The 27,697-nt window shown below is 44.6% G+C and overlaps 2 protein-coding genes across 5 annotated transcripts; one reads left to right on the top strand and one right to left on the bottom strand.

Moving 5' to 3' along the window:
• Nucleotides 1-241: 241 nt before the first annotated feature.
• Nucleotides 242-27,681, bottom strand: APOE (apolipoprotein E). 4 transcript variants are annotated; one of them, XM_072980023.2, is made up of 4 exons: nt 27,496-27,681; nt 6,270-6,332; nt 3,079-3,229; nt 242-1,259 (listed from the first exon to the last, which is right to left on the bottom strand). In XM_072980023.2, the coding sequence occupies exons 2-4, from the start codon at nt 6,310-6,312 to the stop codon at nt 629-631; spliced, it is 825 nt and encodes a 274-aa protein (XP_072836124.2). In that variant the 5' UTR covers nt 6,313-6,332; nt 27,496-27,681; the 3' UTR covers nt 242-628. The 4 variants fall into 4 exon arrangements, with proteins under 4 accessions (XP_072836124.2, XP_020668207.2, XP_078236210.1 ...); XM_020812548.3 differs by lacking the exon at nt 27,496-27,681 and adding an exon at nt 6,671-7,258; XM_078380084.1 differs by lacking the exon at nt 27,496-27,681 and adding an exon at nt 6,530-6,699.
• On the top strand, nt 16,988-26,160 carry LOC144584279 (uncharacterized). Its single transcript, XM_078380087.1, has 2 exons — nt 16,988-24,039; nt 25,423-26,160. Coding segments are annotated over exons 1-2 (576 nt in total). The 5' UTR covers nt 16,988-24,037; the 3' UTR covers nt 25,997-26,160.
• Nucleotides 27,682-27,697: the final 16 nt, after the last annotated feature.

The raw sequence follows: 27,697 nt of genomic DNA, 5'->3' as shown, positions 1-27,697 counted from the left end.
GAAGAAAAGACTCCTTGCAAAAGACCCTGATGTTGGGAAAGTGTGAAGGCAAGAGGAGAAGGGGACGGCAGAGGATGAGATGGTCGAACAGGGTCATTGAAGCCACCAACATGAATTTGACCCAACTCCAAGAGGCGGTGGAAGACAGGAGGGCCTGCCGTGCTTTGGTCCATGGGGTCACAAAGAGTCGGACATGACTTAACGACTAAACAACAACAAGAAGAAGCAGGACTTCACAAAATATCCAAAGTATATTTTATTGTTACAGATAAAGCCGAGAAAACACGGCAAAAGCAATGCCACAAGTGTCTTGGGCATGTTAAAAATCGGTATGTGGGCAGGGCAGGGTAACAGTTATATATGTATATAAAATATCAGAGTTTCAGAGGGCAACCGTTAGAATGCCAGACCTAAAAGGTGGTGGCGAACAGGAAATGTGCAGAAGGTTAGGAAGTCAAAATGGCTGCACTCTAGCCAAGGAGAAGTGGAGGGAGGTGAGGGTCGCGCAGGACCATGTGAGGTTAGTACGTGACTACGATGGTCAATGCCTGCTCAACCGAGGAGGCTCAGGTCGTGAAGAAACCAAGGATGATTATTATTTGTTTTGGCTGGGAGTGTCGGCCAGGTTTTATGCCTGCGGATTGTTGAACTTCTCCGCCAGGGCCTGGAACTGGGAGGAGATGTCCTGCAGATACGGAGCGAACCACTGATTCATCTTTTCAGCAAATTGGTCGAAGGAGCCTTTGACTTCCTCGGCTTTTTCGCGGAGTTGTTCCTGGAGCTCCTGCACCCGGCTGCTGAGCTGCTCGTGAACCATCTTCCCTTGCTCTCCCACGGCCTGGTGGAGGGCCTGGAACCTCTGCTCTCCCTTCTCGCGGATTTTGGAGAGGTAGGGCTCCAGGCTCTGGCGGACGGCGTCGACTTTTTCACCCGTGCTGGCCCGCACTTCCTCCGCGTAGGTGGCCATCTTGCGGCGCAAGTCCTCCGTGTCCTTGGTGAGACGTTTCCTCAGCTTGCGCATGAAGAGGTTCAGCTGAGACCGCACCGCGTCCACATTGTGGTCGATCATGAGGCGGGCGTCGTTCGTGTACTGGACGACTTTGCCCTTGGCTTCTTCCATGTCGGCCCGCAGTTTCTCCGACAGGGTTGACACTTCGGTTGTCAGACGTTGCTGCACTTCCTGGGCATAAGGGCCCAGCTTGGAACGCAAGTCTTCAGTGTAGACCTCCACCTCAGCCATGGTGTCTGTGATAAGGACGCTAAGGGGGATAAAGAGGCGAGAAATAGTGGTCAGTGTTACATCCCCCTCATGAGTCAGGAGCCTTAAAACTTGCCTCCTGCCTCAAATCTCTTGAGACTGTGAACCAAGTACAGTGGTGCCTCGCTTAATGGGCGCTCCATTTAGCGACGAAACCGCATACTGATGATGTTTTTGCGATCGCTTTTGCGATCGCTTTGCGATGTTCCCTATGGAGAAAAATCGCTTTCCGATTATCAGTACCCTGTTTCGCTTACCAATCATTGCAAAGCGATGATTTTTTAACAGCTGATCGGTGGTTCCAAAATGGCCGCCTGCTGTGTTCCCTCGCTTCAGAGGCACTGAAAATGGCCACCGCAATGGAGGATTTTCGCTTAAGATTAGTTTTCAAGCCCATAGGAACGCATAAACTGGTTTTAATGCGTTTCTATGGGCTTTTTAAGATGGCTTAGCGATGTTTTTGGTTAGCAGCGATTTTTGCTGCACGGATTAACATCGCTAAGCAAGGCACCACTGTAAAACCAAGATGAACTCTTTCACCTTGGAATACTTTACCTCTTTCCACCCTCCTCCTAAGATGTAAGGAGGATTTTCACACAAATAAAAGTTAGGGATGGCCTCTTTTTTATATACTTATTTTCTGGACTACAGGTACCATTCTGTTTTCATTCTGAGAGTTCTGCCTGCCTTACCAAACTAAGTGTGGCTCACCTGGGAGAAAGGCCTAAGTTTGAGGCCTAGCTAGGCCGAGCACCACCTATACCTTTTGCTCAGAAAGAAAATTCCCAGCTAACACTGGGGCAGGAACGTGAAGCTTGGGCATGGCTTGGCCTAGCCTCAGAGGGCTGTAGCAAGGATCAAAGAGTCGGGGTGAAAGTCATGTACCTTGCTTTTTGCCCGCTGGAGGAAAAACAGAATATGAATGTAACAAACGATTATAGGGTTTGTAACTCTGACGCAAAAAATGTAAGGATTGTCGTCAACAATAAAACAAAAGGTGAAATCCTGTTGTGCAATTATGCAAATTATATCATGTTGGAAGTGAATTGCCATAAGTTCAGAAATCTCCGTAGTCTCTGTCACCTACTGAGTTGTGTGACTTGGTAGACAAGAGATAAGGTCTACAGAGATTTCTTAACTTGCCGCAATTCACCTCTAAAAGTTACGCTGTTTGTGTAACTGTGCAAACAGGATTTCATCCAATGTTTTATAAAGTTAATCTGGGTTGGTGATATATTTCACACTTGTTCTTCTTCCTCTGCCACACCACAGAGGAACTGGGAGCAATTTTGAGTGAGTAATACCCTTTTCCAGGACTCCCTTCTGAAATGTCTAAAGAGCTATTACTCAGAGTTGTCAAATTAATCTGATCAATCAATCCAGGTATTGCTTGAGAGGTGAGATGTAGCAGATAATTTGGTGGTACTGGTCTATAAATTGCATCTGAATATTCTCTTTGTTTCAGGAGAAAAGTAGGCAAGCTAAGGTTAAAACAGCAGTTCCCTTCGAACTAAGCAAAGTTGATAATTCCAGTTGGTGGACTGCTTTAAAAACAAAACATCTAGTTGTTTGATTAAATTTTTACTCCACCCATTCTACGCTCCAGGTTGTGTACGGCAAAATGTCATTAATTCTGATATGTCTTATTCTGTTCTAATAAGGCAATGTATTCTTATAAAACTGATACAACCTAAAAAAAAAAAAAAGGCAAAAAGCAGTGTGAGCCAGATCTTTGCAAGATGTTTGTTGAATAAGAGTCTTTCAAATCTCATCTGACCCTTGGCCATCGCCAACCCCTTGGAAGGAACAAAGACACTCACTCCAGTTCCTTGCTGATCTGCGAACTCTTAATCTGAGTGGTGACGTCATCGGCAGCATTCCCGATCCGAGTCACGTAGTCCCAGAAAGTCTCGACCGTCTCTTCCCATTTGGTTCTTGGCTCCTGTTGGAAGACCGGGTTCGCCCAGGAGCCTGTACGGAGAAGAGAAATGGGGCAACTCTATAGATTTTCCCTTTGGCTTGCAAAAAGCGAGACCGGTCATGCTGAAGGTGGGTGGACTGGTCAGTTTGTGGCATCCCCTCGGGTCACAGAGTATGTTCGGAGTAAATTCTCAGAGGACAAAAGCACATTTTTAGGAGTGATGCTAAAAGGCAGTTTGAGAACAGAACAGGAAGTAATCAAATAAAGAAGTGTGTCATGTTGCAGCAGGTTCATGATGCTTATGTTATGTCTTGGGGCCATTTCCCCTTTCCTCAATGCTGGTACAACTGAACCCTTTCCCAATCTTTTGAGTTGGTCAAATGCTCTGTTGGTCGGGCCCGTCATAACCCATGGCCTCATATTCAGGCCCCAAACTTGAGTTTATAAAATGGGTCCTTGTGACGTCCCAGTAATGGGCCAATACATCTGGGAGCAGTGGAACTGCTTCTAGGTTGGCTGGTTGCAGGAAAGAGGCACCAAGGTGGCTCAGGAAAATGGGGCTAGAATCTAGACAAAGCCTGGCCTACCAAGTAAAGTGGTAATTAAAGGCCAGGGGGAAAAAGCTGTTACGCTGCAGAATGGGTCCAGCAGTTGCAAACATGATCACCATTCCTACTAGGGGTTACATCCTACATGGGAAGAGATTTTTTTTTCAAGCCTATGGGTCTTCTGGAAGACATGCCACCTGTCTCTTGGAGAGTTCAGTTCCCTCAGATGTTATCCTGTGCCTTCAAATCTTGTGTGACAAGAAGGATCATAAGGGCTGGCGCTGGCCCTGTTTCATAGAGGACAACAGGAATGACACTCCCAGCCCCTTCCCCTCACTCTGGCCTTCTTGGTGAACTGAATACAGTACACACACAAAAATCCTTCCACCGAGCCAGCACACCAGCTAGAAGTAGATGCCACTTGGGCATCTGGACTTGAAACTCCCCTTGGACAAATGTCAACTGGAGAACTGAGGAAGTCCAACTAATTCCTGAGAGGTTGGTTGATGCCCTGGAAACCGGGCATCACCTCTTTGGGCTTTGGTTCCAAGGCCTGCTCGTTCACAACCCTATATATGAAACACACACACACACACACACACAGACACACAGACACACACACACACACACAGACACACACACACACACACACACAACACACACACACACACACACACACACACACACACACACACACACACACACACACACACACACACACACACACACAGGTGCTGCATCCCCCAAACATGCTCATTTTTCACGACCTTCTTTCACAACTCAATGTTCCTAAATGGTGTAAGCCACCTGCGAGTACATTTAACCATGGCCAATGTAGATCAAAAAAAGGAACTTCTCCAAACATTGGAGACTAGGGATGGGTGGAAAAGTAACTTGGTTCATTCTAGGAATTCAATCTACCCATAACTTTCTCCTCGGGTCAAAGAACTCATCCCCAACAAACATTTCCCTCTGATGTTGATGTCCATGAGAACCGATGTGGTTTCATGGACAGAGTTTCAGACTGGCACCCAGGAAACCTGGGTTCAAATCCTGGTCTCTAGTCCTGGAAACGCACAGGGTTGGCAAGGGCAAACCTCTCCTTGAACGTCTCACAAACAAACCTTACAAACCCTTACGTGAGTCACCCTAGTCAGAAGGGACTTGATGGCAATGTAACCACAACAACCTTCTCTTGATCTGACTTCCCCATTTCGTCTTCCCTTTTTTATCCTATCCTTCTTCTCGGGAGATCCTCCTGCTCCTTCTTTCTTCACAACAACCCTGCAAGGGTACAGTGGCAGTTTTGGAGTCATCTACAGAGGCCATGGCTAGCGAAGATTCTCCTACCATCCTATTCTGACATTCTAAATGCTCTTTTCCCCAAACCAATGTCCTCTATACAGTATATGGTTTTGGCTACCCTTCCCTCATTCCTATGCAGCATTAGAGGGTCTCTTGGCAGTACCTGTAAACTGAAACATCAGGAGGGTGCCAGAGTGGGGAAGGCTGTTTAACCGCTATGTCACACTGCCTTAGCATCCAAGCAATGGCCTTCACTAGATGAGAAACGGATTACGTCGCTAGAATCAGTGCACCCTTAAGAGGGAAAAAAACTGCCTATCTGATCTACCAGAAGCTTTCCTCAGTCTGCATTTGGCTAATTCATTTGCTTTTTGGTCTCCTAACTGGGAGGTAGCATAGCTTTGTTCGTTGTACGAAAGGTGGCACTGAAAGGTTTACATGCCTGGAGGGATAACATTGCCAAAGGAAGAAATGCACATTTGCCTTCACCTCCGATTTTATCCTAGAAGAGGGCTCCAGCTCCTTCCACAGTTAAAATACCCTTAACCCCTTATTATCCTTGCACACCACAAGCATTTGAACATAAGCAAACTCCTGCATTTTCTAACGTATTCTGGGCAGGAGGGAGTTAAACGGCTCATCTGCGTGAGCACTACTGGTAACATAAAAGTAGGGAAAGATAATGACTGAGGCCAATACAATAGGATCGTTCTTAGCTATGTATATGTTCTCACCTCTCCTCCCAACCTTACACCAGCTCGTATCATGTGCTGTGATAAAATTCGCTATTTTTTTTTCCTGATGGCCATGCTAGAAAACACCAAGAACCGCCTCCCAGACTGGGGTAAACGTTCATTAAGATCAGAACAAAAAGATACAAAGACGACACTGATTGTCACTGTTCTTTGCCCCAACCTCTGCTATGCCTGACAAGACAGATCCTCTCTCTGTTGGGTAACGCTCATCACAGAACTCAGGGGGAAGTCCCTTTTGGAGACTACAACACCCATGGTGGCTGGGGGATTCTGGGTATGGTCATCCCCCCCAAAAGAAAGCCCCCCCTCAGACTCTCCGAATCATGCAGCCGACTGAATTTTCCAGCAAAGCTAGCCTTTAAGGAGCATCCAGATAGGGGCGAAGGGAGGACCCACATCTGGATGCTCCTTAAAGACAAACTTTACTGTCCTTAAATACTAGATTTGGGATCTTTAGGGTGCCATCGGGTTTAGGTACTCACCTCCCAAGAGCGCTGCCGCGAAAAGCAAGGTGAAAGCCTTCATGACTGACCGATTGGCTCCTTCTGGAAAAAGAGGAGAAGAAGAAAAATCAGGTAAGGGAATAAAAGTGGAGGAGATGGAATTTCCTTTGGGTTGCAAGAATCTTGCTCACCCTGTACAGCCACACAGACAGAATCAATTGAAGATAAATTCTACAGTCAATTCTAATCTTCCCCTCTGGTTAAAAAAAGTTGCCCACCAAATGCCCTTTAAGACTAACTTTCTTAATCCAGAGCTACACTTTGCCCTTGTTTCCATCCGCCCCAGCCTGCATGTCCAAGCCTGTGCATCATCGGTCTGTAAAGCAAGTCTCAACAAGACAACATGTCCTTCTTTGCTCTCTCTCTCTCTTTGTCTTTACCTTCTTTGCTGCTGGGTCCCAGAAAGTGTCTTTCAGCCCGGCTGCTTTCTCCAGACTTATATATACAGCTCAGCTGGTGGGAAAGGAGGTGGTGATGATGGGGGGGGGGTTGGGGAAGAGAGAGGAAAAAGGAGGCGGCAGGATTGGCAGAGTCAGCAAGAGTCGTCCCCGCATCATTTGCCGAGGTGGCTTGGAGAGCAAAGTTTAACCTCCAGCACCACCATCGCCCGGACGCGGGGAGAGTCTTAACCCTCAACTCCCTGGAGGGACAGAGAGTTAAAGCAAGAGTTTTGATCAGAATGGTTTCTGCTTCCTCAGAACTGCAGTTGAGAACTCAGGGAAGGACCTCGGATGGATGGGCATCTCGGATGGGGCCAGGAAAGTTCGTCAAGTGGAAGGGAGAGGCCCCAGAGGCAAAATGGTCCACATTATGGCCTCCCCGATGACTAGGGATGGGTGTGGTTTATAGTTTATATCCCTGGGGTTACGGATACCCCAGATTGGGAATCACCACCTTAGTGAAATAACTAGTTGAGACCAGCGGAGGCGCCAGGAGTCAAAAATTCGAACCCACACTGTGCCAACTAGAAAAAAGGGGTCAGTGGAGATCATCTAGTATGTGGCGGGTCCCTGCCACCTGTGTTGCCCTGGGTATAAGCAACAAAATTCAGAATCATCACCAGAACAAAGGTCTGGGCCATCATCCTGCAGTGGTTTGCACCTAACAAACCCCAGGAAAGTCACCCGGAGTTGGAATTGTCATGACGACACTTTATTATTATTAAACCTTAATCGGGAAGGGTGAGATTATTCTTTCTGCGTTTCTGTTTTTTCCAAAATCACAGTGTACTCAACTTTGTAAAATTCAAAAAGGAGGTCACACGCACCATGAAGATCTGAGGTGAAGAGAGGTGGTCCTTGGGACTTCCAGAAAAAAAAAAACCCAGCAGGAACTCCCATGCTGAATTACGGGACTGTGTGTTAATTTTTTTCAAAAGACTTATCTCGAAAGATCACAGCAGGGAGCAAGTGTGGGGGAACTATTAAAAGGCAGTAAATTGGTGGTGATGATCAATGATGGTGGTGATGGTGTCATTCTTCATCCTTAAGGCTTAATATTATTTCTTTTGCCAGGGACCTAGAATGTCCTATGACCTCTTCCTGAATTATTGACCTTCTCTTCTTCCCATGGCGGCCATCACTGTTTGCTCTTTGTGGTTCCTTAGTTCCTGGAGTTTATTAGCTGCTCCCAGCAGAAAATATTCTTTCATCCCTCAACCTCCTGTGGTTTATCTAGTGAAGGGCTCCAATTCCACACGCTTTCCTTCTCCGGCCTAAACACATCTCCCAAGACACGATCTGTTTGTTTTAATGAAGGAACACCCCCCCCCAGGGGGACCGAATGGAGTCCAGCCCTGGGATAAACAGAACATCTTAGAACTTCAGCATGTGCGCTATAGTGCATCAGCGCTAAACAGGACAGTGCTATGAGAGGCATTACTGTACTATATAATATAGTCTCTGTGTAGAACCCACTTCATCTGCTTTTTCAAAAAATGGAAGTAGCACATTGGAAGTAATGCAGATAGCTGTTCGCAATAGGACAAGCGGGTTGCTGATCATCTTCATGTTCTGGATATCACCTCTCCCCCCCAGTAGCTTACTTCTGTCTGCTTCCTTACCAGATGCATGTGTTTCCGTCTGTGTGTCTGTGAACACTGACCCCCCCTCCCGGCTCTGCCCATTGTTACTCACTCTGCCTTCCACCCCACCAGCTACCATGGCACCCGCAGTCACTTTGGTAACTAGTTACTCCTTGGAGTTATGAGAGACCAATATGAAACTACTTTTAAAAGAACAGTGAAATCATATAAGTTACTTTTGAAGGGTGTTTTAAGAGATATTTTGTCAGGAGTATGTCTCATGCCATTCTCTTATGAAGCCTTAAAAAAAGAATAGCAATCATAAAAAAGTAATAACAGAAAAGTAACAAAAGTAACAGAAAAAGTAACAAAAACAACTGGCAGTAGAATGGGCAACATAATGTGTTACTTCTCCAACACTGTAACAAGTAACCAATTCTTCTTAGACGGTATAAAAAATTCCGGGAGATGAATAGTTTTCAAAAAGTAACTTTTCAGTCTTTGCTTTTTAAAAAACCAGATATAATGACATTTGGTTGGAAACTGGGGGGGGGGGGGAGCCCTTTAAAGCAAATTGATGGAATTTGGGTTTTTTTTAATATGGAATTGATTTTGGAAGTCAGCATCAAAATAACGTGTATAGGAAAGGAAGAATATATATACAGCATACAGTACTTATTTCCCCTGTTAGCTCACAGCAAACAATTTATAACCAACAAACATTGACCCACCCAGTTAATTTCGGCCCTTCTGCCATTCTGGAGCTTGTCTACTTTATTGGTCCCTCAAGTTGTTCCTGAGTGGAATTTTTCACCCACTAACTTTATTCTGGGTTGCAGGCTTGGCTCAGGTTACAATTAGAGCTTTTGAGATTTAAAAAAACACCACAGTGCAAGGAGAAAATACTCAGACTTTTGAAACAGTGTGTATTTGCGGGCGTATGTTTAAGTTTGTGCGTTTGTTTCACAAACTGTCTTGTACACACTTACGCCCTGCTCTCAATTAAATACACAAAATTTGGAATATGCCGTTAGCAATGCTTCCAAAATAAGATGGCTGCTTCATTTTGCTTGTGTTTATATGTGAACATAGAAGGGGAAATGATTCTTCCTTCTCCACTCTGGAGACTGACTGATTGGGAAGGTGTCATGTGTTGAATGTCTGCCTGATTTATATTAGTTAGAATGTTGTTCTTTTCTTTTCTTTTCTAAGCTAGGAAATGCCCGTCACCGAGACATCTGAACTTCTTCTTAAAGTTTAGTGTGTCTGTTGCCTCACACGGGTCACGCAGTTTACGACAGATCACTTCCTCATCTGAACGCTGACCATAACTGGGCCTTGGGTTATACTGGCCAAATGGCTACTCACAAGAGAGCACTTGACACAGCTGCTTACTGCTAAGATCACAAAGTTGGCTTCTTCAGTTTGCAAAGACCACATGCTAAGATCTCTCTTTTTTTGCATCACTTTAGCTACCACCAGCCGAACGTCAAGTCTCAAGAGTGTCGTTGCTCGATAAGATTTCAGTAATTATAAAATGTCTGCAGGAATACCACATTGTAAGGCTGATTTTAACGGGTTCAGATGAACCCATTCATGTTGAAGTATCAGAGACCATAAAGAGAACTGACCACCAAAGAATTGATGCTTTTGAATTGTGGTGCTGGAGGAGACTCTTGAGAGTCCCCTGGACTGCAAAGGGAACAAACTTATCCGTTCTGAAGGAAATCAACCCTGAGTGCTCACTGGAAGGATAGATCCTGAAGCGCAGGCTCCAATACTTTGGCCATCTGATGAGAAGAGAAGACTGCCTGGAGAAGACGCTGATGTCGGGAAAGTGTGAAGGCAAGAGGAGAAGGGGATGACAGAGGATGAGATGGTTGGGCAGCGTCATTGAAGGTACCAACATGAATTTGACCAAACTCCGGGAGGCCGTGGAAGACAGGAAGGCCTGGCATGCTCTGGTCCATGGGGTCACGAAGAATAGGACATGACTTAATGACTAAACAACAACAACAAATCAGAAGCAGAAGACAACTGGAGGATGTAGAACGCTTAGATGCCCGCGTTCAGCCATACACCAAACAGTCACCCACCAGATGGAATGGACCTTTTCTTCCACCAGTATGAGCCATGATATCTGAGGATGATGAGAGCTATATTTCAATACATCTGAGGATATAAGTTTGGTAAAGGCTAGCTTAGATATTTCCAGAGATGATCAAATACTGTACCTGCTAGCATCTGTGGATCAAGCTTTTGTGAACAGCACAGAAGCAGAGGCTGGCGGAAAAGTTGGCAATATGCCCTTCAAGCTTCCCTAGGCTGCTGGCACCAGTTCTTCCTGTGCCAAAATTAAACAGGTGGAGCTCTTGCCCCTCATTTTACGTCAGGTAAAAAACCTCACCCTGCCCAGTGATGTGTCTAGGTATACTTTTTGAAAGAAGATACTGAAGTGGGGTTGGTTTAAAAATTGGCAACCTTGGGACTTAACAGCTCATTAAGGCGCTTCGAATCGGTGATACGGTGGCCGCGAATTCGGGATAAAAGAATGAGCTTCTGAGAAGGACTTCTCGGAGAGAGGGAGAAAGATGAGGCAAACCCAGCCAACTCTCCCAAGTTTGCTTAGCGCTTTGTGTTTCTCATTTCAAACGTTGACCTAAAGTAACCCTCCTTAGCATGGAGACCAAGAGGTCATGATGATACAATCTGAGGTTCACTGTGACATGTGGAAAACATCTCCGGGGTTTATTTTTTGAGAAGATAAAGAAACAGCTGGGACGGAGCTACCACGTGACTGAGAGGTTGGAAACTGCTCCGGGCTAGAGTTTTCTTCTTGATGGAATAAAGCCTTACATGCCTTGAAGAGTGAGATGGAATGGGTGGAATCTTAAAAATATCTTTGGGAAGAGGGAAAGTATATTATGGTGCCCCCCAGATTTTAGATGTGGAGCATTCAATAATCTCATGGCTGCTCTCCCCTCATCCCTTTCACCTGTAGATCTTCTGAAGAGAGACCCATAGAGATGTGTGGGATCGCCCTTGTGCTCCAGATAGTTAAGACTATCAGATTATAGAAAAGTTTTCATCTAATAAACGAACACTCTAATTATCTCTTTGGCAGCTGCCCCAATTTTCAGTGTTCTGCGACTGAACCTTTGCACTTGGTGGGTCAAGAATGTTCCCAAACATTCAGGTGAAATCACCGGGTGAAGCATTTTCTTGATAGTCACCCCATTGCATCGGTTTTTCGGTACGTGGGCTGTCATGAAGGCAGATGAAAGTGGCACAGAATTTTCCAGGGCAAACCCGGGAAATACTTTTGGATTAAGAAATGGACTGTGATCTCCAAGCCACAGAGACAACATGTAAAAAGCGCAACAAAATGCATTTGAAACAACAGCAAGAACCAGAACACAACCTTAGCGTTGCTTTTCAGGCAACCGGTTGATTTCATTATTCAAAGGAGACCCCCAGAGCTTGAAGTAACTAGTTAGAAATAACGAGTTACTTGTAATGAACTCCTTTGAGCAATACCTAAGGCATAGGTATTGCTATTAATATTATATTATATACTATATTACTATTGCTAGTTTATTACTATTACAACACATCAGGGGACAACTTTGTTCCTTTTCAGAGCTGGAAATAATACTTTTTAGACTGTAATTCCCCGAATCCTTCAGATAGCATTGGAAGTAATTTCCAAGTTCCGGAACAGCTGAGTAGCTCAATGGTTGAGACATCTGGCTGTGGAGCCAGAGGTTGGGAATTCGATTCCCCCACTATACTTCCTTGACAGGGGGTGGACTTGATGACCCCATAGGGTCCCTTCCCGCTCTGCAGTTCTAAGATGAAGACGATGGTGGTGATTTTAATTGGCACCTTCTATAGTTCTAGATAGCGCAGGCCATTGGCTCATGGCATTCTGATTTTTTTAAACCATTGGAACGTGAAAAAGTTAAATTTCTTGTACCTAGCAAATTTCTGCACCCAGCATGGATGGCTAGGTTTTTTGGGGGGGAGGGATATAATGAAATAAAATAATAATATGATAATAATAAAATAACAATAAAAACACAACATGATAAAATGACATAATAATATAACAGCAGCTTTTCCTTACTCTATCATAGCCATTTGGGATGAACGAGAAAGCAAACAGTTAATTTTTCCAAAGAAATGCATCTGTTATGGTAACTAGGATTTGGAACCCTAACCCTACCTAAAAACAATTTTCACAGAGAACTCGTCTAAGTTCCGAGGGAGCCTGGCTTTCTGAAGGTAAAACGCTGTGCGGAAAATGCTGACGTAATCTCTGCCTGCTGTCAGAGAGGGTCAGAAATCAAGGGTAATCTTGGCACCCCACACGTGGCAGGGCATTTCAGCGATGAAAACAAGAGTCCAACAGTAACAACATCTCCCTTTGCCAGTGGTGGAAGGCGGGGTGGGGAGGTCGTAGTGAGCCAGTTTTGAAACCTCATATCACGAGGAGGCCAAAAGCGGTATCTTTTCTTCCCCTGACCTCGCCAGGTGTCAACGGACAGAAACGCTTGCTTTCTAACACGGGGGAGAAGGCACCTCGAGACAACCATGTCCATATACAGTGGTGCCCCGCTAGACGATGATAATCCATTCCACTGAAATCGTTGTTTAGTGAAATTATTGTCTAGCGAAAAGCATTTCCCCATTGGAATGCATTGAAACCTGTTTAATGCATTCCAATGGGGAAGAATTGTCGTTGTCTAGCGAAGATCGGCCATAGGAAAGCCGCTTTGCGAACCACCGATTAGCTGTTTAAATCGCTGTCTTGCGAAGCTTAGGTCCCAAAAACACCTGTTTTGGGAGCACGGAGGGAGCTGTCAAAATTGTCGTCTAGCGAAAATCGGTTTGCAAAGCAGGGACCAAACATTGTCCAGCAAAATTCCCCCATAGGAATCACTGTTTTGCGAATCGCTATAGCGATTGCAAAAAGTCAATGTCTGGCGAAAAAAACTGTTATGCGGGGTAACTGTCTAGCAAGGCACCATTGTAGGTCCCTATACAAACAAACAAAAGCCGTGAAGTCCTGTGGCATCTTACAAATGAACAACTTTATTTTAAAGTAGGACATCTCCCCCATCCCTAGGATCCGTATCCGCTGATTCACTTATCCACGGCTAGAAAATACTAAATAATAACAATAATAAAACCCAGAAATCAGTATTTATACATATTTCCAAGGTATATCTACCAGAGGTGACCGCTGGTAAACAGAAGTGTATAGTATTTGCTACTTCCATGTTTTTCGGAATCCCCTGGAACCGATCCCCTGCAGATAGGATGTCCCTACTGTACTGCAGATTTTTGTGGATGATGATGTACAAAATGGTTTCCAGGATTCCTCTTGGCTGTTTCCTTCCCTAGACCACCTCTTCCCAAATTCTTAAAAGGGGAGTGGTGTTTAACAAATATCTCCTTCCCTCCCTTGCCCTGCTGTTCCCAGAAGTGGCAGAAGTCTATCAAACATGATTTATTTATTTTTAAAGATAAAGAAGGAGAAGAAGGGGGAGCCCCCCCTCCCTACGTTTTGTTTAGAACTGTTTTTAAAAAAGGACTTTGATCTTGTAAAGACTCTCAAATCTGGAAGAGTTAACTGGGAGAACATGACAACATTGTCTCGAGCTGTTTATTGATGGGAAATCAGGAGGGTATTTTGAACGGCTTGTTCAGGGTCACAGCGATGTGACTCAACGGTAGGATTAAGAAGAAAGGAACCAGGAATCCTGGCTCCAGTTCATCTCTCCTACACGCCCAAGATATAAGCAAGCAGGGTTGTCTGGGGCGAATCAAAGAGACTGTGGAGACTGTCTTGCCACACAAATCAGCCTCATCGGGTGGTAGAGTGTGGAGCTATTTGTTACAGGCATCAAATCTTGGCATGCTTTGCTTTGAGAGTTAGTCCTGGAGGGAGCAGTTGTGTAGGCAGGCAGAAGCACAGCGGAGAGGCAGGGTGGTGGCAACCTTTCTATGCAGGCAGAAGCACATACAGTGGTGCCTCACTTGACGACGTTAATTCATTCCAGTGAAATCACTGTAGAGCAAAAATGTCGTAAAGCGAAATTAAAAAGCCCAATGAAATGCATTGAAAACCATTCAATGTGTTCCAATGGGCTGAAAACTCACTGTCCAGCGAAGATCCTCCATAGGGGTGGCCATTTTCCTTGCCTGTGCAGCGAGGAATCCGTCCCGAAGCACAGCAGGGGGCCATTTTCTTCAGCTGGTGGCCATTTTGAAACCCGACAATCAGCTGTCTTTGATCACCGTAAAGCGAAAATTGGTTCCCGAAGCAGGGAACCGATTATCGCAAAGCGGAAAAACCCCATTCAAACCATCATTTTGTGATTGCAAAAGTGATCGCAAAAACATCGTCGTGAAGCGGATTCATCGTTAAACAGGTAATCGTAATTTGGGGCACAACTGTAGTCCAAAAGAGTCAGGTTGTAAGTTTTTTTTAAAAAAATGCTTATTTATAGGCCATTTCTCTCCTCTTTTTTTTTTTTTATATATAGGCCACTTCTCTCCTGATAGGAAGACCCGAGGCGGATCACAGTATTAAAAGAACAGCATTTAAAACATAATAAGTGACACGTTAAAAGACCATTAAACTATGCACTAATTAAAATGCAACTGAATCATCAAAAGCAGGTAAACATTTAAAACTGTTGTAACTTAGAAATGGCAAATTGGAGTATAAAATGCAGATGTTGTGGCATACACAAAGTGCAAAACTTTATCGGCACAGCCTAATACCCACAGATAGCTGAAAACCACCACACATGACTTATCATCCCCTGCTTTCAACCACAGAAATCACAGTGTAAGACTGGCTGGCTTTAGATGCTGAAACAGCCATGTGCCCTGAGGCTTTTGCTAAGACACCAAACCCGATGATGCAGCAAATGTTATGTGTGTCAGGAGTGAATGGGAAACAGAGGAGAAAAGAAATAGGAACCTGAGCAACCCGCACCGACCCTACCATTAGACAGGGTGAGTCAGCTTTGGAAGACATGCTATTGCATACAGTACATTTGCTCCATGATCACTGCAGATGGTGGCAGCAGCCACGAAATTAAAAGACGCCTGCTTCTTGGGAGGAAAGCGATGACAAACCTAGACAGCATCTTCAAAAGCAGAGACATCACCTTGCCGACAAAAGTCCGAATAGTCAAAGCTATGGTTTTTCCAGTAGCGATGTATGGAAGTGAGAGCTGGACCATAAAGAAGGTTGACCGCCAAAGAATGGATGCTTTTGAATGGTGGTGCTGAAGGAGGCTCTTGAGAGTCCCCTGGACTGCAAGGAGATCAAACCTGCCCATTCTGAAGGAAATCAAGCCTCACTGGAAGGACAGATGCTGAAGCTGAGGCTCCAATACTTTGTCCATCTGATGAGAAGAGAAGTCTCCCTGGAAAAGACCCTGATGTTGGGAAAGTGCGAGGGCAAGAGGAGAAGGGGACGACAGAGGATGAGATGGTTGGACAGGGTCATTGAAGTGACCAAACATGAATTTGACACAACTCCAGGAGGCAGTGGAAGACAGGAGGGCCTGGCGTGCTCTGGTCCATGGGGTCAGGAAGAGTCGGACATGACTTAACGACTAAACAACAACAACATTCAAGTTAAATTGCAAAGACACATCGAAGCCTTGGAAGCCCACGATCGCTGCTTGGTGATCGTCAACAGAGATCAACTGCAACCCGGGGGTGTACTGCATGGCTTATTTGCTTTGTACAGGAACACAAACACACAACCGGCCTGTGTCACTTGGTGTACTTATCCCTTTGGAAATATACAGTACAGTTAGTCCTCAGAAGCCCTTTTTAACTACGGTCGTTCTGTGCACAGAAAGCTAGGCAGAAATACGTTGGTGCCTTTGAGAATGGGCTGTAAGTGCTTTTTCAATGGAACAACACAACCCTGTCTGTAGAAGAAAGGAAGCTTCTGATTTCTCTTTTTTAAAAAAAAACACAAAAACTTCACTGGAAACCAAATTTCAGTCTTAAGTCAGAGAAATGCAGAACTTCGTTCCTGAGAAATCAATTGCTACTTCTTCGTGACATTTTCTTTCTTTCTTTACTTTGCTCTCTCGCTTTCTTTCTTGAGGAAGAAAGATGTTTCAACATTTGTTTCTTCATGTGAAATTTTTTTTATCCTGCCTTTCTCCTTAAAAAAGGAGCCAATGTGGCAAATTTGCAGCAACTTTCAGCCTTGGTTCTGATACAAGGCGGACTCACAATTTATGCTAACCACGGTTTAGATCCCAAACCATGGTTTGTTTTCCAGATGTACAAAAATGCCTGGTCTGCGTACTTTTCCTTCCCCACCACTTCTACTTAGAAATGGCAAGTACTTTCCCAAGTACAGTGGTGCCCCACATGACAATGCTAATCTGTTCCGTTAAAATCGCTGTACAGCGAAATCATCGTCACACACAAAAAACACCCATTGGAATGCATTGAAAACCGGTTAAGGCATTCCAATGGGAGAAATATCTGATCGTCCTGCAAAGATCGCCCATAGAGAAGCCATTTTGCAATCGCTGTCTTGTGAAAATAGGTCTGGAAAACAGCAGGGAGCCATTTTGCAAACTGCTGATCAGCTGTTTTAAATCGTCGTCTTGCGAAAAATCGGTTCACGAAGCACAGACCTAATCGTCGTTAAACAAAAAAAACACCCATAGGAACCATCATTTTGCGATCGCTATAGCGATTGCAAAAAGTTGTCGTACAGCGATTTCATCGTTTAGTGGGGAAAGTGTCCAGCAGGGCACCACTGTACAGCGGCTTGCCAGGGAGAAAAGAGCAGGGTCCCAAGTCATTGTTTGTTGTTCCAGATGCAAGAGCAGATGTTACCTACAAACCAGATTCAAACCACAAAGCACAAATCTCAGGTTTAGTTCAAAGGCAGGCAACCAGACATGCACACACTACAGTTCCCATCATCTCTAACCCTGGACTATGGCGGCTGATAGGAGATGAAGCTAAACAGCATCCGGAGATTCAAGTGTTCGGCTAGTTTCTGGAACTTTGCCCATCCCTGTGTGAGAGTTTAATTTAAACCACAATTTCTTCCCCATAATTATGTCGTCATAATAAGCCAGGAGTTGAAGAACAAGTAATGTTTGATTCTTCCTGCCAACAAAACTGGAGACGAAAGAGGAGATCTTTATCATTGTACACTTCACAAGCTTTTTCTCCCTGCCCATTTTCATGGAATTAAACTATGGTTTAATGTTACATGCAGATGTTTCCAGATGCTAGTTTGTCAGCCTCTCCCAAACCGTAGGTGACTGGACAGTGCTGGTTGGGATTGTCGTTATGCCATCCCATAATTTGGCCTCTGCAAAACTTGGTCTGGCATTACTTCACAAACCTTAGAAATGAGTGTTTGAGGTTACAGGTCCTGGAAGTCTCTAGCCTCCTGGGGGTTGAAGAATTTTGGGAATTATAGCAGGTGGAAAAAGTAACTCCTCCAAGAGTTACATCTGAACTGTCTCTGAGCCCTCATCACAAGTTCCATTGAGATGCTTTTCAGTGATCCTTCCATGAGCTTCTTGCAAATAGCTGCTAAATTCTGGCCTATCTGCTCGATAGCTTTACTTGCATAGAAAGAGAAAACATCGGTGGGGAAATCCCGGTAAAGATAAAGCTTTCTGGTAAACAAGTCAGTAAAAGCAGCACTTCAGAGGAGTCCATTCTTGATAGCATTTTCTCCTTTATGAGGGGATAGGCATGGAGCTGGTTTCCCATTCTCCGGCTGCGGGGTCACCTTGAACTATTAGGCAAGAGGAGATGATGGAGGTACTTGGGGGACCCATCTTGGCTACCGACAGGGACAAACGGGCAAACCCAACCAAGATTTATTTATTTATTTATTTATTTATTTATTTATTTATTTATTTATTTGCCGCCCACTCTACCCAAAGGTCTCTGGGCGGCTTACAACATTGTAACTATCATGGTAACCAATTCCTTTCGGGAGACTTGGAACTAAACTGTTAACTGCCTGGAATTTTCCAGATTCTGAGCCGAGGTGTTCTTCCTAAAGCTTTCCTACACCTTTAGATGCTCTCATCTCTGCATAACTGAGTTTTTGAAATATAATTTATATGTACAAATAAACACAAGGAAGTAAATAAGATCAAAGATCACTTGCTTGAGTGATTTGGCTGCTTAAAAAAAAAAGATACGGTTATCGGGGCCAAGGAATCACCTTGTCAGCACTCAAGTGATGAGGAAACCTCATTTGGGGCCGTGTTGAGTGGCAGGTGGGTGGGAAGTGTATGGGGAGCAAAACAGAAAAGCAGAACTGAAACGTTTTAAAATATCTTTCCCCCGGCTGCTCGTACGTGGGCCAAAGATTGCTCAAAGCTCAAAGGATTTCTGTAAAGCAGGAATGGACTTTGCCCTTCTGTCCGACGCGTTCCTCAAAGCCTGGCTGCTGAAACCACGAAACGTACGCTAGTGACCCTTGTATTTAAAGAAAAGAACCACAAGGACATCCAGATGTTTAATAGGTCTCTGTTTCTGTCCTAGGTTTACGAGGGTTTTTTTCTGGATTTAACCCGGCCACAGCCGTGGAAGAGAAAATGGTGTTTCTGAACCACTGGAGCACAGATGTGAAGTTTTGCCCCTTCTGAATTATCTCCCCTTCAAGGAAAAAAAATTGACAGTCATAACATCAGAAAAATTGAACCAACAGAGAAGTGATAGAACCCTCCTCCCCATCGACCCAGACTTGGAAGTAATACGCTGCAAATGATATAATTATCTGTTACTAGTTACTTTGGGGGAAATGGCACAACAAAGTTACTTTTCAAAAGGAATGCAAAGGAACTGAAGTTACTTCACAGGTGAAAAGTAACATTTTAAAGTTAGTATCAAATGTTCCTTTTAAAGGGCACATTGAAGGGCAGTTTTGGAGACATTTTGGCAGGAATCTTTGAAATTTTATGCCTTTTTTTTTCCTCCTTTGGTTAGTCCCTATTATTTTCTCTTTCTGCTCTCTCACTTTCTGAGGAAATCGAAAAATAAAAATGAGCAGCAGAATAAGTAACATAAGGAGTTACTTCTCCAAAATAAGGTGGAAATATGGTATGGCTCAAATGTTGGGCTACGCAACACCCCAATGCTCTCATGGGGATAATGAGGTGATGATGATAGTGGGGTGGAGTGTGTTTTGTACTAACGGCTTACAGCATTCACTTATTGCTATTTCAAGAAAGTTACCATTTTAATTACTTTTCTTTAAAAAAAACACAAGAAAATAAAGCATTGCTTTTTAAAAAAACATACCACTAGAATGGTAACTACCGTATTTTTCGCACCATAAGACACACTTTTTCCCCACAAAACGGGGGGTGGTGGTGGAAAGTCTGTGCGTCTTATGGAGCGAAGAAAACAGATTATATTTTCCTGTTTTCTTCTCCTAAAAAATTGGTGCGTCTTATGGAAAGGTGCGTCTTATGGACTGAAAAATACGGTACTTTGTGCTGCCTAGGAACTATAACTAATGGTGAAAAGTAACAGTCCAAGTTCTGAATTCTTGGATGCAAGAGATCTAGTGGAAGAAATAACATATCTGTGGTCAGCAAAAAAAAAAAAAAGTTTGGATTCTATTTGCTTGATCCAGTAGATCACTGGGTGCATTGTAACTAGGTCACATGTAGGCTCTAAATACTTTCAAAAACCAGAAATAAAAACATCCTGGACCCCACCCTTCGCAAATTAGACCATAAAAATCCCTGACTTGTTAAAAAAAAAATACAGCTGTAGCTTAATGCTTGTGTAGACAAGTTAGTCCTTGATGTAGCTCATGAAGCAATTCGTTCTACCTGCTGAACGAAACAATTGCATTGGACTCCACCCTGATACAGTATGTTGTACCTTAGTGGACCTTGGAGTTTTTCAGAAAAGAGATAGATTCTACAGTCCTAAAGTCTGCCGCATAATCGCTAGGCGAGATCGTAGCATACTGTCCAAGCTTCAATGCCCTCTAGTGGTGGAATTCTGTCTTTTTTAATAGTAATTTTATTTATTAAACAATATACACAAGACATTTGCAGTTACAATCACACTATGATAAAGGGGGGGAAAATTAAGAACACTCAACCAAAAAAATACCTACACACGCTTATATACTCTAGTGCTCCCACTAAAGACTAGAGTTGGGAATATTTGTATTCATTTACAAATACGAATATTCAGGTCCCCCCGAACTGGCCCATCCATACGAATATTTGGGTCCCCCGGAACTGGCCCACCGCCGTGCCACCAGCGCCCCACTTTTCCTGCCAATGGTGGAAGTAGCCCCTCCATCTCCCTGCTGGACCGCCCACGCAGGGACCAGGATGACGAGTCTCCCCATATAGATTTTGGAGTGGCCAGTCGAGTAGGGAAACGGAGGAGCTGCTTCCACGATTGGTGGAAAGAGCGGGATGCTGGTGGCACATGGGTTTCGGGCCCAGACCCATACCAGTTGCACCCAGGCCCAGGATAACCATATTCGCAAACGAATGCAAATATCCCTATTACTCTAGACAGTTGCTCTATTCATATATCAAATTTTATAATGAATTACTTGTTAATTTTTAGTTATTCTATTATTCCCTGGTTTGTCTCCAGAAACACAATGAATCTTCACTGGGAATGAAGCTGTTTCCTTTCTCAAATACAAGGAACAAGAATGGTTTCCATAGGTCTCTAAAATCATTGATATACACAATATTCCTTTTCTTATTTTAAGCTCACAAGTTAGTTTATCATTAATAGCCATATTCCACATTTCTTTATACCAATCTTCCATATTAAGTTGGCTATCAAATCTCCAGTTCCTTGCTATAACCAACTGTCCCGCTGTTGCCATAATAACGATTCATTCTTTTTCTTCCCAACTTACGTAGTTGGTTATTACTAAACATATTCAACAAAGCAATCTTTGTACACCTTTACCAAAAATGTCATTTATCTCTTTAAAAAATCAGGGCCACCCTTTGTTCTCTCTGTTTTCACAAGAGAAGCTTCATTGAGTTTTAAACTGAAAGGAGAGCTTCTTTTTTTCCAAAAAATTTCACCCCTTTGCATGCCTGTATTGCATGACTGTATTGTGCACTTCACACGGTGGGAATTGGTTCACAAGAAAGATGGAGCTTATGTTTGGTTCCTCGTCCTAGCAAACGTGGAGGCATTTCCTTGCAGCCTGCCTGTAGGGCTGAGGCCCACACATTATCCCCCTTTGGCATTAGCCCTGCCAGTTTCGGGCAGAGAGACCCCAAATTTCTAGTTATCCCTTCGCCAGCTCACAGAAGCTGTCGCAGACGATGCACCAAGGGCGGAAGCAAGAGGTGTCGCCACGGCACCTATCAGTCCGTGGAGATAAAAACCAAGAGAACAATAAAAACAGCCTTTCTCGAAGGAGAAGAATTCGTTTATTGCAACCGTGTCATTTGATCTGACACATTTCCCAACCCTCCGGCCCTCTTCCCCCATCGCCTCCACCCATGCCCCATAATTTTGGAGACTGTGGCAATAGTTATTTGGGTGGGTGAGGACGTTTCCCCCTTGATCAAGATACCTGAAGCCACTACCCTGTGTTAATAAGTGACACAGATATGGGATGAGGAAGGCAGGGGGCTTTATTTCCCCCCCAGAGTCCCCACTGCTCAAAGACGAGCCGGAGAGAGACCCACGACCCCTGCCTCAAGCCGCCATGAAGCTCTTTGCCATCGCCTTGGCCTTGGCCATCTTTGCAGGTGAGCAGAAGGTACACCTCAGGCTGGAGGGAAACTCTGAGGGCTCCTTTTTGGGTGGTTGGTGGATCTCCTTGACTCATCCTGGAGGCCCGGGAGATAATTCTTTGGCAAAAGAAAGGAATTTTCTTTTTAAAAAAACATCTGATTAGACTAAAACTGCTTAATTCCTTCTCCAGAGGATCCAGCTATGATCTCAAATGGTCCAGAGGTTGTATTTCTATGGGTGTAATTGTATTGAGGGAAGTGGCAGGCTTCTGGGTCCCACAGAACTCTTGTTCCTGAAAGAATGCTGACCGGCTTCATAACTGGACTGGATTCTTGAGGAGACCAGTAGTATCTAAGTTACTGTGACATTTACCAATACTGTTGGCAAAGCATGCCATGTGCTAAGGAAGCAAAGGGAGACCAAGTGTGATGTAATGGGAAGAGTATTGACTGAACTCCAGAGTTCTGTGTTCAAATCCTGCTCGAACCATGAAAACCCACTGGGAGGTGGCACTGGTCAAACCACTCCTTGAACATCTCCTGTATCTTGAAAACTCTATTAATAATAATAATAATTGTGTGCTGTTAAGTCAATTCTGACTTATGGCAACCCCTTTTCAGGGTTTTCCAAGTAGATAATACTCAGAAGGGGTTCACCCTTCCCTTCTTCTGGGGCCAGCTCTGGGAGGGTGCAGCTTGCCCAAGGCTACGTAGGCTGGCTCTTCTCTCAGTGGGGAGGGGGAATCAAATTCCCAATCTCTGGCTCCACAACGGGGAATCAAACTCACCGAGCTATTCAGCCCGCTGAAAACCCTTGTAATATAAATTAATTGCAATATTGGGAACAGCAGCTATACTATCAGATACTTAGGTTTTGGGTTAAAACTTGTATAATACCTGTCCATGTTTTTATAATTTTGATTCACTGCCCCTGGTATTTCTTAATCATCATCATCTTAGAACTGCAGATGCAAATCTAACTTTTGTTTTGTCCGTCTTCCCGGAGATACATGTCCCTCTTTTCTGGGGGACACTTCTCTTGAAGTGGACGCTTTGCCTGGTTGAGAGGGCTGGCACAAAGAGGGGTATTGCATTTGCTTGCTATGCCGCCAAAGTCTGCAGCTGAGTTGGGAACGTGCTGGATCTTAGCAAGGCTGGGGGAGAACCGTTCTCCCTCTGTTCTCCTGCAAGGCTTGGAAACATGGGACCAGTGTAAGATGTCCACACCATCTCACAATTTCAAAGCTGCATGATTTATGGCACCAGAGAGGGTGACTTTGCAGGAAGCCATCTCCCTTAAAGCGACCCCTCCCTCTGCCGAGAAATTGTTCCTGCATGGTGGCAGAAAGGAGAACCTCTACAGCAGGACCAAAAAAGTCCAACTTGGGTCTGCATCATGCAATCACCAGGAAACATTGCACCAAATTTGGACAAGCAATCTAAATTGCGATCTATTTCTCTGTGTGATCGCACCTTCGTGCTACATAATGATACGAGTGGCCCTGCCTTGATTGGTGGTTATAGGTTAGGCTTCTTTCTTTTCTCATTTATTATGATATGCATAAATCTTCGCTAGCTTTCTCTTTCTGCCTCTAGCACTGCAGAACACAGCGGTTATTTCCACCCCGGTGTGGGCGGTCTTCGTTGTTTTCTTTACCTTGCGAGGAAAGGTATCGGTTGCACAACAGAGAGCAAAGTTTGGTTCAGATGGGGTTGCGGATCAAACGTGCAGATCCCAATACCTTTCCTTTTGCAACCGAAGCCAGCGGTGCATTGATTTTTCTCCCCCACCTTATCTTCCAGGGTCCCGGGCTTTTACCCTCCGAGAGGAACCCTATCCACATCTGGAGGAGTTGAAACAGGAGCTCCAGGACTACCTAAGGAACATCTCCAGGGCAGTGAATGAAAAAATCGACTATATCAACCGTTTGGAGATTGGCCAGTCAATAATGTAAGCAAGTCGGCCTCTGGAGCTGATATAAAAGCGAAGGTCGGCAACGCCTGGCCCTTCGGCTAGATGTGACCATCCCAGAGGCTCTCGTGTGATCTCCTCCTGCACCCCTGTCCCAAAATTATTTTATTTATTTATTTTATTTATTTATTACATTTATACCCCGCCTATCTGGTCATTTTGCTTATGTCCTCTATGGGAGGTATTTATTTGGTGGTTCTGCCATGATTTTTGACCTCCTGTGGGTTGTTTTTTGAAAGCCAATGTGGTGCGCACAAACAGCACAAACCATTACAGACTCACAGAAGACCTGGATTCGAATTCCCGCTTGGCTATGGAAACTCACTGTGGCAGTGATGGTGGTAAAGGTCAATCACCCCTTTAACACCTCACATACCTCAAAAACCCTATTAGGGTCCCTCTAAATCGGATGTGACTTGGTGCAATGTCAGCGGGGTCTGGGGACAGAGGCTATTTTAAAAATTGGGAAGTCATTTCAGATTTTTTTGGGGGGGGAAGAGGCTTGGTTTGGAGCGAAGATAGTCAGGAGTGGGGGACTGAAGCAAGGGCTTTTTGAGGTCGAAAAAAGAAATCATAGAATCATAATATATAAATAAAATTAATAAATAAAAATATAGAATAATGGCTTTGGAAGAGGCTTGCAAGGCAATCCAGTTCAACCCCCTGCTCCGTGCAGGAAATTATTTTTTTTTTGGGGGGGGGGGGTCACAGGATTATACACCTGGTCATGTATGAACCTGTTACTTCCCCCAATTCCAGACACAGAACACATCTCTAGATATTACTGACCCACCACGGGGCTTTCTCATTAACTGGATAACATGCTCTTCCCTCAGAGGTTACCAATGGGAGATATAAAAATATCCCCATAGCAGAGAAGATTTATCCTTGCAGTGACGGCACTGTAGAATCAACAACACACATAATAGTACATGGCTGGTTCCATCATGAACTGTGTAATAAGTTTATTCTTCCTTTGCTTAACCTTTTTTTTTTTTTTTTTTGGCTGTCCAGAAACAAAGATCTCACATAAACTACTTGTAGTCCTTAATCCCCAGATGACACTTACCTGTGTTAAATGTCTCACAGCTGCGTGCAAGATAAATAAAGATTTAATGGATAATGATTTTAAGCTATAACTTCAACTCCCCCCTCTATTTTAAGCACTGTGATTGCCTTATAAGTGTAACCTGTCTTATGTTTAATGGGGTTTTTTTGCTGTTCCCAGACCATAATATTAATAAACTGGACTAAACCATATATTGCACACATATGTCTCCCTATGTGGTTAGTCCATTTCAGTCAGGGAATCTGGCCAATGGTTTCTGACTCTTTCGATGGTCTGTGGTTTCTTTTCTGCAGGGACCAGCTGCAGGAGGGCTATTTAGAAGTGAAAAGTTATGTCCATAAACTGGAAGCAAAGCTGCCCCCCAAGGTCACTCGGGCCTACAACCAAGTGGTCGCGGTATCCTTGAGCGTGGTAGATAAAGGACTGGGCGCCTTACGAAGCTTGAAGAGGAAGGTGACGCCTGCCACGGAGAAGCTCACTGCGTCCTTCTACTCCATCGTGACGCCCTATGCCAACTCAGTCCTAGAGAAGGTGAAGAGGTACACCGAGGCCATGCGCCGTGTCGTGGCCAACAAAACCGAGACGCTCAAGAACCCCAAGTTGATGGAGAAGCTGAAATGGCAGCTGGAAGAACTGAAAAGCCAGCTCACGCCTTACGCTGAGAAACTTCAGAGCCAACTGCAAGAATTCCAAGCTTCCCTGGAACCCTTCGCGAGCCGGACCCAAGAGAAGTTCAAACAGGGAGCGAGGAGAATCAAGCAGAGCTTGAGAGCCTACCTTGCCCCCATTCTGGAGGAACTCAAAAAACAATGTGTCAAGGACTCCGATGACTGGGTGACCCCTCCTGCTGTTACCCCTACACAGTGATTTGTAAAGAATATCAAATGCGTGGCAAGCGTTGTTGAATAGAAATCAATTTGGAAAAAAAACTTTTGTCTTTCAACATGTGTATTGGACAATTTGATGCTGTGCTTTTTTTGTAAGCTTTCTCTTCTCTGGATTTTGTAACACAAAATAAATCATAACAATAATCATGGGCTGTCCAGTCAATTCTGAGTTATGGTGACCTTTTTTAGGGTTTTCCAGGTGCAGAATACACACTGAAGTGGCTTCCCATTCCCTTTTCTGGGGGGAGGCCCCCCCGGGACTGTGCCGCTTACCCAAGGCTATCCAGGCTAGTTCTACTTGCAGGAGACACGGGGGGGGGGATCAAACTCTCAACCAGATCCCTAACTATTGAGCTCTCCAACCACTAATAATCACTGAATGCTGTCAGATCAATTCTGACCTACGGCGACCCTTTTCCAGGGTTTTCCAGGGAGAGAAGACACAGAGGAACCCTTCCCTTCTTCTAGGGGAGAGCCCTGAGACTGTGCAGGTTGGCCAAAGTCAACACAGGCTGGCTGTACCCCCAGGAGGCACCGTGGGGAAATCAAACTCTCAATCTCTGTCTCACATCCCTGAAGCCATCCAACCAGCAATACAAAATAAGGATGTCCTTATTGAAACCAAGTCAGTGGTTTGGTTGCATACCGTGTCATGTGTGACTACCTACCGTATTTTTCGCTCCATAAGACGCACCTTTCTATAAGACGCACCAATTTTTTAGAAGAAAACAGGAAAATATAATCTGTTTTCTTCGCTCCATAAGACGCACAGACTTTCCACCCCCCTGTTTTGTGGGAAAAAAGTGCGTCTTATGGTGCAAAAAATACGGTAATTCGGTTGGGGGAACCAGTGCCTCCTTAATGAGCCTCCTTTGCAGGTACACATGTGGAAAGCTAAACAGGCTGCTAGCGTTGATCATTCTGGCAAGTTCGTTGTTTCGTTGGCTTCACTTTATTATTCCTACAACCCGAGTTCGGTCTTTTCAAAATGAGAGGAACACAAATGCAGCAAAAGCAGATACTGTCTACAATCAGCTACCCTAGCAGGCTGTCATTTCCTTGTGAGCACATGACGTGGGGGTGGGGGTGGTTGCTATAGGCTGTCAAATCACCTCCAACTCATGGTGACCCTAGGACCCTCCAAAATGCCCCGTCCTCCACCGTCCCACTCAGCTCTTGCAAACTCAAGGAATTTAGGAAGTTAGTCCATCTTGCGTTCGGCCTTCCTCCTTTCCTGCTGCCCTCCACCTTTCCCAGCCTTATGGTCTTTTCCAGGGAATCCTGCCTTCTCAATTCAGTGCCCAAAATAGGACAACCTCTGTTTCAACATCATTGCCTCCAGAGATAGTTCAGGGTTGATTTGATCAAGGACCCCCTTCTTTGTCTTTTTGGTTACGAATCACAATAGGGTTGGTGAGGTGGTTTTAACCGGCAACGTCCTGATTTTACCATATCAAGGCATGAAACTCAGATACCCACCTTTCCAAAGCTCTGAAGCTCTTCCGAATCTCCTGGGTCGCGAGAGACGTTCCAGTTTATTCGTGGAGAGAAATGGGAATCTATCAAAACAGCCTCCCCTGACCAAGGGTTCTGGTTTATTTGTGTAGCCTTTTGATTTCCTGGCCAACTGGGGTACCGTTTCTTGGAACGGCTGTCTCCCTCTGCTTTGTACAAACTCTTC

The sequence above is a fragment of the Pogona vitticeps genome, chromosome 9 (genome assembly GCF_051106095.1).
Source record: "Pogona vitticeps strain Pit_001003342236 chromosome 9, PviZW2.1, whole genome shotgun sequence".
NCBI classification, from domain to species: Eukaryota; Metazoa; Chordata; class Lepidosauria; order Squamata; family Agamidae; genus Pogona; species Pogona vitticeps.
This window is presented reverse-complemented; position numbering and strand designations above follow the sequence as displayed.

Bases quoted from the DNA above. Each gene is read 5' to 3' on its own strand.
- APOE (XM_072980023.2), bottom strand. From the start codon at position 6,312: ATGAAGGCTTTCACCTTGCTTTTCGCGGCAGCGCTCTTGGGAG. The intron at 3,230-6,269 runs GTGAGTACCTAA...TTCTCCGTACAG, and splicing joins CGCGGCAGCGCTCTTGGGAG to GCTCCTGGGCGAACCCGGTC. The intron at 1,260-3,078 runs GTGAGTGTCTTT...TATCCCCCTTAG, and splicing joins CAGATCAGCAAGGAACTGGA to CGTCCTTATCACAGACACCA.